This window comes from Mercenaria mercenaria, chromosome 12, assembly GCF_021730395.1.
Source record: "Mercenaria mercenaria strain notata chromosome 12, MADL_Memer_1, whole genome shotgun sequence".
NCBI lineage: Eukaryota > Metazoa > Mollusca > Bivalvia > Venerida > Veneridae > Mercenaria > Mercenaria mercenaria.
Genome location: NC_069372.1, coordinates 76,786,967 through 76,798,947, shown reverse-complemented (window position 1 = coordinate 76,798,947; position 11,981 = coordinate 76,786,967). Strand labels below are relative to the sequence as shown.

Sequence of the window (11,981 nt, the reverse complement as noted above, 5' to 3'; positions counted from 1 at the left end):
TGAAAAAGTGAATTTACAATTTTGTAAGACCGAAATTATTGGGAGTCCAAAAAACTACACAGACCGACTTTATGTATGGCGAAATCGCGAGGACTAGCTTTCAGGGTACATTTTTATGAAATTATTTTTCAATCTGAGTACGACTGAAAATAACTGCAATTCTTGTGTACAAAATGTTAAAAGATGATCTACATGAAATAAATTAAACTTGTATTCATTCCTTATGATGTTGTTACTTTCTTTTGTTTTTGTCCGTTTTCAACAAAGAAGTGGCAATACTGATCTATTTTTACGGGCGATGAAACAAAATAAATGATCAATTTGAACAAAGGTGAAACGAAAGATTATAAAATTCTACATGAGACACTGTCTCGTTTATATTCCAACCTTATTAAATATTCAAAAAAACATGTATGAACAACCGTCATAGTTGCAATGTGTTAAAGGATGCGTTTCATTTTATTCTCGCATGTATTTTGTACATTGGTCTGAGAAGACAAGATATCCCAGAAAAATTCTAAAAATTACCAAATATGTACTAATATACAGATTTTCTGAATAAGACAGATCAGTTAGAGGTTAGAAAATTAGGAGCATATATATATATATATACCAACCGTTTCTGTAAGGAACGAAACTATGTATCAATGTCTTCCCTGTAACAAAATCCAGCCAGTACAGATAATGTTTAACTTGTGACTTAAAGAGTTAGTTAAGTGTATATATTAAAACCTTTGCACTTGTATACAGGATATTTCTTATCTTTGCAATGAACTGTACCAAGAAAACTCTGCAGTATAAAGGAAGTATTTATAAGGGGGCAAGAAAGATTTTTTCTAAACCCAAAACACAATGCCCCTTCTGCAAATATACCCCCCAACAATTTACAGTCTTCTTCAGCCAAACATTTTCTACTCTCATGAACAGACTCGGTCAAACCGACCAATTGTTATATTACTTGGTTTCTTTCTTTGCTTTAGAAATGTCTTCTTACGATTTTATTCACTATTAAACAACGTGATTAATGCATAAAAAGTATCCCCGTATTAAGGATCAGTAATGTCTAGTCCTTTAAAATAATGTAGTTCATTATATATCTAAGCAGAATGGCGTATCGCGTGGTCAGGTACTTAATGAATTCAACACACGTGTCTGCTGCAACTCATAAACAATCTCAGTCGTACCAAGTCTGCTATTATTTTGCTTGGTTGCGTTTTACGCTTGCTTCGCGATTTTATCATTCTATCGTAGTGGCGTTTGGCAGTCTGTAAATCCCATACTGTGATTCAATAGTATATTTTCTGGTCCTTTATTATCACGGATTTTTTATGTATAACGGGGTTTCACTTGGGTCGTCACTTGGCGAAAGATGGGCGTCGCATATTTCATAGCATCTCTGAAACAGACAAAACCAAACCGAGTCCGCTGTTACTTTGCCTGGCTTTGTGCTTTGCTTTCAAAGGATCTTCTTAGAAATTCATGTACTATCATTATTTCATCACTTTTAAAGTGACGTGGCGGGACTGTAAAGTCGCCTCGTACTTGGGCTTAGAGTTGTTATTTTTCTTGCCATTTGGGATCGTGGAATCCGTTCAGCATTTATATACAATTGGATTCCACTTGGGCAAGTGCTGGGGACGCGAGAGGATTGTCCATTGTCTCTCATGGACAGACCCGATCGTACCGAGTCTATTTTGCTTTTTTGGCTGTATCCTTCAAAAGCATTTCCTTTAGATTTTATTATCCACATTTTGTTTTAAGTGGTCTGACAAGATTTTTAGAAACACGATACAAATGTTTTATATTTAGATATAAGAGGGTTTAATAGAAAATTATACAAATATATTAAAGTAATATGACTAATATCATAACAAATAAGGAAAAATAATCTTAAATACACAAACACCACACACATGTATTAATTGAGCATACATGTATAACAAAAATATTATCTAAGGCAGAATCAGGCAATTTGTAAATGCCATGGTCACACAGTACGCATTTATCATCAACAGTTTTGCAATATTCTAAAAGTCAAAACATGACATCACATATTATATTCGTTTTGAGATATGATACATTGTTATATTTTCTGGTTCTTTTGGTTCATTTTGGGAGTCCTTCAATGTATTGGTAAACCTGTGCAAAAGACCAGCTGTAATAAAGATCATTACTATAAAACCCGTTTATGAAGGTCATTATTTTCTCTTCCTCTTTAAACCGTGAAAATTTAATTGTGTTGAGAGACCACCTGTAAACAAAGAACGCTTGTATTCATTTCCTATTGGTTGTCTTTCTAGGCAGGTTCGATTGTATTTGTATCACTAGTAACGTTCCAACCGATGTTGAATACATGCGCGGATCCATAGGCGGGATCCGGGGGTGCGGATTCCTCCCCTCCCCCACCCAGAAAATCCTAAAAGGAAAGAAGAGAAGAAGGCAAGAAAATATTTTTTCGAAAAGGCAACATTAAGGCCGCATTTAAAGCGTATGTGGCTGCTGCTACATATTTTATTATTTTTCCCAAATTTAACAGGTGAGCTCATAAAAATGGAAATAATGGGTATATTCTATATAAAATTGCAGTGGAAAAGGTGTTCTTAAATGCTCCAAAGATACCCCAGAATGCAGGAAATGAAGCACCGAATTTCAAAAATTTCCAGGTTGGAGTGTGTGTGTGTGTGTGTGTGTGTGTGTGTGTGTGTGCGAGGTGGTGAGTGGGGGGGCATGCCTTCAGTCCCCTCCCCACCCCCTACCCCAAGCTTATTGGCTACTTTTCTATTTCTGCCAACTTATTCACAACCCTGTACTTGTAAATACGGCTAACATCCACAAGACACACATCAAACTATTAAGTATATAAAGACACATGTTAGTCATAACAAAGAACTATAAAAATTGTACTTCTTTAGTCATAATAAGGGGTCGGTTGGACAACACCTCCACACCCCCCCCCCCCCCCCCCCCCCCCCCCCCCCCCCACTCCTAATAATAGAGGACGTAATGGGGTGTCGCACTTTCCATTGCCTCTAATGAACAGACGCAATCAAACCAAGTCTGCTATTATCTAGTTTTGATTTGCATTCTATGCTTCCTTTCAAAGAATCTACTTCAGATCTTAACAGTAACAAAAACCAATTATAGGCCTACAGTACTGAACACATATATTGCGCACAACATCAAAAATCGAAATATCAATATAAAGAGTATCATAGGAATGTATCATGTTAAATTTTCCGTCAGTGGTGATCAAAAGACTTATCATTTGCATCATTTGTAAAAATATCTCCATGTATATATGGAACTTTTTTAAGGTATAGTACATTTCCGTTCCTGGCACGTACTTTGTACATACTTTACAGTGTCGTTGATCATGCGTTTCGCACGATATGCAAGTAAAACTAAACTATATTTAGCCTATATTTATCGTAGCGTAGTGTTAGGCAATATCATTTCATTAAAAAAAAAAAACAGAAAAGTTAAAAACACCGTCCGAAACGACGTTCAAATTAACAAAAGTACGACAAAAAGTGTCATGATTATAGAATTGCATATACTACGTCCAGATTCAAAACATATTCCTGGGCTAAAATGCTCGTCGTAGTTTAATTCGAGAGCATGTCTTTTAATATAAATACATTTCTTATCGTACGTTTTGTTTCTCTTCTACTCCGTAATCATTTATATTTTGAATAACAGATTTGGAAACATAAGAAGAAGAATTAAATCTTTGACACTGGCGTTGGTGTATCATCACAAGCAATATTTACGGGAAGTGCTAAGTTGTTATATATGTGCTTTTCTGCCATATTGTTTCTAAACGCAATATTATAATAAATAACCCAATCAAGGTGTCAGAAAAATACAATTAGAGGCGACGTTATTGGTTTACTGTCCCATTTATTTACTACGGTCCAGCTTTTGTTTCGACAGCCTTGAGCATAGTGTTACGGATTTTCAGTGAAAACAACGATGTACATGGAAACTGTGAGCAGGATGTGTACGACATTCACTCGTTCTCTCACACTTCTCGAAGTTTTGTTGTCTGCAAAATAAAATAACAATAACGTCTTAAACAAACCAAAATCTTCACATTTGCATCATACTTATTCAACATATAATATGTCCAAGCCTATGAAACATCGGGAGCCAAATTGATAGCCTTGAACCGGATAAATTAATATTAGATACTAGTATCTAATTATCACTTCACTTGGACTGAAAATATCAGTACCGCCTAAATTTCGAAATAGGAACATGTAAATAAATCTGGCAATTCATCCCTTTACAAGCTGGTTGGTCTGACAGAAGAATATAATTGACCTTATAAGAAGAAACAGATATACACTCAACAAACATGAACTCCACTTGCACACGTGACTATGGACACGCTTCAAGTATACAAATGAAACAAGAGTACTCCATCGGATTTTAAGAATAACTAGAAGGTGTTTTTGTCACAAAAACATATTTCTCCCCCTATGTATACCTTGAGCTCTGGTGGCCATTTTGTGCAGCGAACGGAATGTGTCGGCGATATGCACAATTAGGCTTGGTACCGATCACTACTGTGATGTTTCGTCGAAATCCAGCCAGCAGTTTGACCTGTGACAACCGGACAAGATTTTATTTTTCTGCTTTTAGCTCTAGTGGCCATTTTGTGCAGCAAAGCGGAACGTGCCGGCGATATGCACAACTAGGCTTTTGTGTGTTTTACATGCCATGCCTTTTTGTTTCCATTACGTGTGTTAGAGATTCACCTGGCGGAGATTACTGTTCCTATTTTTTGATCTGGCGGCCATTTTGTACAGCGAAGCGGAACGTGCCGGCGATATGCACAACTAGGCTTGATAAAAACTGATCACTCCTGTGATGTTTCGTCGAAATCCAGCCAGCAGTTTGACCTGTGAAAGCCGGACAAGATTTTTCTATGTTTAGTTCTGGTGGACATTTTCTGCAGCAAAGCAGTACATGCCGGCGACATGCACAACTATGTTTGGTACTGATCACCCCTGTGAAGTTTCGTCAAAATCCAACCAGCAGTTTGACCTGTGAAAGCCGGACAAGATTTTTCAATTTTTAGCTTTGGCGGCCATTTTGTGTAGCGAAGCGGAACATGCCGCGATATGCAAAACTAGGCTTGGTACTGATCATCCCTGTGAAGTTTCGTCAAAATCCAGTCAGCAGTTTGACCTGTGAAAGCCGAACAAGCTTAATGCGGACAGACAGACAGACGGACGGACAGACGGCAAAGGCAAAAACAATATGTCTCCCTAACCACATGGGGGAGACATAACAATAAATGTATACAGAATACTTGCATGTAAGTCGCTGGAATAGTTTGCTTTTTGTTTATATTCCTTGAGTGTATTATTTTAAGACATATTTGAATAATCCTTTTTACCTGTACTGATTTTAAAGCTATTTTCCCATATATGTCCAGCAAATGATCGTGTTACATATACTTTAAATGACGAGATCAGTAAATATTTAATTAGTCACGACGGGATTAATAAACATAAGTTTCCCTACCGTCTTCTATATGTAAACTGCATGACGGTGAATTTGCAGACCAATTTCCTGTAGACAAACACTCTATCACTTCAGTACCATTTAATCTATATCCAGTGTCGCATTGAAATGTCACCTTGTGTCCGAATGTGAGACCGCTTACATTCATTGTTCCGTTTGCAGGAGCTTCCACTGTGTTGCATTCTAAATATTTGAAAATGTACATAGCAAACTGTTTAATAATCGAGTTGACAGAATATTCTATAATGCGCGGACATAGAGAACTGCAATTTCATGACAACAAAATGATTCTCCTCAGATTTATTGTTCTTGTTATGAGTTCAAGTGTATCTAAAATCTGCAAAATATTTGTTTGTTTTATCATACAGTGATATGTAAATGAATATGAAATCTTCTCTTAATACCTGCGAAGCTTATACACTTTACCACAACAGATTTGTAGATTGTGTTCTAGCAAAGCGGCAGAAGATGAACCTCATTTCTTATTAGACTGTGAATTTTAGAATGAAATGACATTAGACTCAATACACTAGGCAATACCATTTGGAGTATCGTACTCCATGACATGGATATTAATTGAAAACAGAAATATTTGAAACAGTTTGGAAATGGTGCTTTTACTATGGGTATTCATTTTGTTATTTTGTTGTGTGCTCAAATGCACATGTCACTGTAATTACATATTTGCATGCTTACTTATTTGTATCAATTATAAAAATAACATAACGGATAAAAAATTCAAGTTTTAAGTGTTCGTAAGTGCGTTTTTCATTAGCTACCTTTGAAATAATTGATGCAAACATTATCATTTACCACTTCTTAAAACTGCGAGGAGCACTAAAGAACTTTTAAATACGAGAGATTTTCAACATATGGCCGGAAAAGTGTGATGATTTTATGTGTTTCATTCATTTTGGATATTCTTTTGAATTGCAAAGCTCACTTTATTTGTGTTTTTTGTTTCATTGATATTTTTAAGGACATGTTTTAGTATATAACCAACATTTCCATGTTAAAAATATTTTACTTTTCATCACCGCCCTTTTTTGAAAACTACATTTCAGACAATAAGATTCAAACTGAAAATATCTTCAAAGCAAATCGAGATCCGCCTACCACGTTTACAGATGTTAGGGGTAATAAAATATTTTCGTCCTTGACATCCTTGAATATATATAAAAATATATTTTTAATAAAACATCCAGTATATACCCTCAAAAATAAAACGGTAAAAGTCAAAGTGAAATAACAAACCGACTGGACGGCAACTTGTATAGAGTTCCCACTGCTTATCTCCCCGACAGACTGGTACACTATCATACCATAGCCGGTAACCATCATCGCACTCCAAGACAGCTACGGCACCAAACTCAGTCCCGTTTATTGTCGTATTTATAAAACCATTGTTTGTTTCTGGTGGAGGACCACAATCTTAAAGATATAATACATTTGTATCTGTTTGATATTTCGTAGAAATCAAGGAAAGGTATTCGTTACTATTTAACCCAGTGGAGTTGTCTTTATGTAGGTTTACTATAGATAACGAGAAAGTCTCATCCATTATTCGATTTAGTAGTCTATCTATGGTTAGCTCTGTTGTCAAATAACGTTTTCTTCAGAAAAATAAAATGACTACATGTTTGGTATTTACTTTCAAAGCTATCAAAGAAGATCTTTGTGAAACTGTCTAGCTATCCCTTGCAAAGTTTTGGTTCGATAATTTTTCTTAGAAAATGTTGTATAACATTATTAACTACGACATTGACAATAATAGTGAATAATGATATGGGAAATAAAAATGAACCTCCATTTATCCAACTGTACATAATTCCAATTCCATTGAAAGCTGCATCCGAATATTTTCCATTTCCAAATGATTCTGGTATGCATACTAAAGCTCCTAAAATATACACTGAATATCAATTATTGGAAGACAAATTCAAGTTCATATATGCACTTTTGATCATGTGACTTAAACGACTCAAGTTACCGTTAACCGATTTATACTTATCTACCTACTTATACATTACTGCTATGATAAGCATATTTTGATTTTCATTGGTACAAAACCTTACATAGCTGATTCTAGTATAAAGAATCCACAGTTGGTTTGTTTGTTTGTTTTTGGGTTTAACGCCGTTTTTCAACAGCATTTTAGTCATGTATTGTCCGTAAGTATTGACTTGGCACTCATTAATCTTCGCCAATATTTTCGGGCTTTTTCGTTTATTTACGCAATATTAGTATCCTGAAAGTATCTTCATTACTAAAGTAACATGTAAAGTTAATCGATGTCAGGGTGGTGTAAAGGTAAGGTGTCTGACTTCCACGCACGTTAACACGGGTTCGAAATCACTTACTGAATAGATATTTTTTTTTAATTTATTGTATTGTAATGTTATTGTTTATATTATTTTCTGGGTCATATTTCGTGAATTTTAATTGTTTTCCCTTGTAGTATTTATTTTCTGGAATGCTGGTTACAGGTAATATGTCTATTTATCTAACATACACTTAAAACAATTTTATTCCACCTTTTTACAACTGATAAATATTTTTATTTATATGATTACTCTTAATAAATGAACCATAAATATCAGGATACGTTTGACCAAATGAGTGGTAAGTCTGCATATAAAATTTTGGGAAAAAATATAGGGTCAGACGTAGGACTCGAACCCACAATCCTGATATTGACAGGAAAACGCTTTGTCCGCACAGCTACCTGTACATTCGACAGTATATCAAAAAAGAACGATACATGTAATAATTAGTTATATCGCTATTTATGTTCGGACACCGAAAATTAATTTACGGAAATACACGGAATATTCATGAGTGCCAGGTAAATACTTACGGACAATAACGGCGGGCAGTTAACCTAACCAGTGTTCTTGGATTGTGTACCAGTATAAACCTGTTCTCCGCAAGTAATGCCAACTTCCCCACAAGAATCAGAGGTGGAGGACTAATGATTTCAGACACAATGTCGTTTATCAAATAGTCATGGAGAACATGCGCCCCGCCCGAGGATCGAACTCACGACCCCGCGATCCGTAGACCAACGCTCTTACCTACTGAGCTAAGCGGGCGGGTCGAATGAATCCACAGAGGTATAGAAGTAATCTAACGGTTCTACACATTACACTATAAAGTCAATTTGTAAAAAGGAAACTATTTATTTGATCTGATGTCTTAATATTTCTCTATGTACCATTAATAATACTCACTATGTGAAGCTTTGTTTGTGTGTTTTGGGTTTAACGCCATTTTCGAGCAGTATTTCAGTTGTGTAACGGCGGGCAGTTAACCTAACCACTTTTCCCGGATTATATACCAGTATAAACCTGTCCTCCGCTTCCCCACATGTGTGAATCAGAGGTGAAGGACGAATGATTTCGGACACAATGTTTATTAAATCGTTAGAGAGAACACACTCCTCGAAATCACGACCCTGCTATCCATAGATATGCGCTCTCCCTACTGCAGTGGGGTGGGGTTGGGATGGGGGACTCACTATGCACTATACATAATGAGTTTTGCTTAAACATTTGGTACGTTTCTTAAGCGTCCCTTTAAAACAAAGAGTAAAAATCTGTTATTTACTCACCTGTGTCAGAGCTGGGTTTATACAGCAACATCTTAATGTCCCTTTCACGGTTAAACCAATATCCCAGCCCTGTTTCATAACCGTACATAAAACCTCCAAATATACATTTACTGATGCTATCTTCTTTGTGGTACCCAATCCTGTCGGCAAGATATGCCGAACTTGGAAACCGGTAACCTTGATTTGGACTAGGAGAATCACTTATGTGTGTCTGTATTAATATATATATATATATAGCGAATTTAATCACTTCATCTCCATCTTCATCCAAAATCCTGTCAAACGCATAGTGTAGCATTGTACAAATATAAACGTTTTTTGGCAAAATATTACACCAGTCTAGTTTATAGAATATCTTAATATTTTAAAATTCATCAAGCCAATTCCCTATTAACAATCGATATCACGACAGCCTATTACCTATTTAGGACTGTTATACTAATAGAAATAATGTCAGAAACTTAAACTAGTTCCAACATAAAGTTGTATTGATGATTTGTAAACTTTTATTACATATACAATACAGGAAGAAAAGTCCTCAAAAGAAACCAAACCAAACTCTGAAAATAAGATGTTTAATTGCAGCTTCCTTTAAATATCAATTAAACAAAGTATTTCAAATATCAATTAAAAAATATATCTTATATGATTTTTCTTTATTCCAACGTATGCATTACATAATAAAGCAGTTCTACAAGCATTTCATTAATAATTGCTGTGACTGTTTATGATTTATGAGCAAACATTGATATTATCAAGTACCCCTCCCATCTGTAGTAACATTGTGAATATACTTTCGTATTATTAACCCCTATGAATGTTTCCTCTGGTTTCTGACTTTAAAATACACGTAGCATAAAACCCCTTTAAACTCCAATACCGACTAATTTGTTATAGAAAAAAATGTATCTATAAATTTGGTTAGAAGTTCTGTATTCTGAATTTAAACACATATGTTCTAAATTTTGGCACTCTGGTGTTTTTTGACGAAGATGATAAACTGCCAGTACTTGCTAGAAATCTTGAAATATCTTTCCTTCTAATATTCAACGCAAATAATTGTGCTATAGTATACCAGTAGCAGAATAATACAGAACACAGTAACAGCTACAAGACGTATTAGACTTTGGAATTCCAGTCTATTCTAAAGGTTATGTTTGAATTACTTGTAGCAGCTCAACCCCAAAGTTAAAATGAACAATCTAATTTTAAAATTTTTCTATTAGTCTAACATTATATGATAATCAAAGTGTAGGCACTTAGTATATTTCCAAACAAATGAGCAAATTTAAGATCGCCCCGTGATCTAGTAGCCTTTTGTAAAACGAGCAATTTCATCTACATATTATATATTGATTTAAACAACTATACTCACCACAGCTACGTTGAGGGCATCAGTTAGGTGATAGTTCATCGGAAATTCGACAGAATATGGAAATCTGTCGTCCTCTAAGGAGAACATGTACGTGAAGAATGGAGTTAAGGTTGATATTTTCCACGCATAAATTTCAACTGTCGCTTCTGAGACAACAATGTTGAATTTCGTCTCCTTTCCGTCAAATATTGCTAAATAAAAAATGTAAAAACTTTAAAGGCATTATGTCTGTCTACTTTTCTACTCCTACTTAATAAAATTTTAGTACAGAACATCAAGTTTTGATGCAGAATATTTAAAGGTTCATTATGACTGGGGTCGCCGCCATTTTTAAAAAAAATAAAATTCTTTTACTACGCTCTTAAAGGTCCATTACTAAGGGAAAGTGAGTTGGCAATTTTTTTCATAGCCTGTGCATAGACTTCTGCAAGACACTAAAAAATGAAGATTGGCAGGTCAAAATTTACAGAAGGTCTTTGGAACTCAAAGAAATGTATGTGTATTATGTTGAAATTTCAATGAATCGACAGAATGACCCCCCAGGTCTTTTTAACTTCCTTCATACTTCATAGAAAAATAATTGTACAAATACTGCGATTTATTTCGAATTTTCACATACCAACTTTCATTTTCCAATAAAATGAAATAGTTTCTGTGCTTTTTTAAAAGAAATTAAAATGTTCACTTTCCTTAGTATTGGACCTTTAAGCATTATAATTATTTTCCCATATATTTGTCAAAAACAAGCACACATGACTAATGGGTGTGTAATTTGAAAATGAGTTAAGCCGAGGAAGAAAATGAAGGATTAAAATGATTGCGATATATTCATTTGGATTGTAAAACGGTGGTGGCTAACACGTAGTATTATATGATCAAGTGCTCGTGAAAATCTTCTACTTACCATGATGTAGTTTTGAACTGCTTGAAATATTTGAATGTTAATATCATCGCTGAGATCCCGGTCTCCAGTCAGTAAGGTATGAAGTGTTACGGTGCAATACACGGAAGTAGTTTCATTGAAATATATATTCAAGTTAGTTTAGTATGAGTATTATATAACACGTTAGAGATACCACAAACCTCCGTTTACAGACGAGTCTACCCACGTGCGCACGCTCCTATCATTGAAGCCATAGACAAGAAATGCGTTTCCTAAACCAGGCTGATTGTAGAACACATTTAGAGCTGATCCTTCAACAAAAAAATCAGAAATACTTAGAAACAATATCTCATACAGACTCGAATAAATCATAAAATGTTTACATCATTTGTGAGATATGATGGCAGCCAGTTTAATCTCTCACTGCACCGTCACTATGCCCACGGATGCTAAAAGCACCTGTACACCTTAAATCAAATCCCGGCGAAACCATTGAAACATAACATTTTATGCGTTGATATCATTAAAAAACAAATGGAGTTTTTTTTTTTAATATTTGTGGTATTCAGATGGTCGAGTTG

At 35.1% G+C, this 11,981-nt stretch overlaps 1 protein-coding gene across 1 annotated transcript in view; it reads right to left on the bottom strand.

Annotated features, from left to right (window-relative positions):
- Positions 1–1,797: 1,797 nt before the first annotated feature.
- LOC123534127 (uncharacterized) overlaps positions 1,798–11,981 on the bottom strand; it is a 31,119-nt gene continuing 20,935 nt past the window's right edge. The window contains exons 16-22 of the mRNA XM_045316215.2: positions 11,601–11,711; positions 10,518–10,708; positions 9,143–9,353; positions 7,337–7,432; positions 6,787–6,963; positions 5,533–5,715; positions 1,798–4,045 (exon numbers count right to left, since the gene is read on the bottom strand). Of these exons, the coding sequence (XP_045172150.2) occupies positions 3,948–4,045; positions 5,533–5,715; positions 6,787–6,963; positions 7,337–7,432; positions 9,143–9,353; positions 10,518–10,708; positions 11,601–11,711 (1,067 nt within the window). The 3' untranslated portion in view covers positions 1,798–3,947. The remainder of the gene's footprint in view (positions 4,046–5,532; positions 5,716–6,786; positions 6,964–7,336; positions 7,433–9,142; positions 9,354–10,517; positions 10,709–11,600; positions 11,712–11,981) is intronic.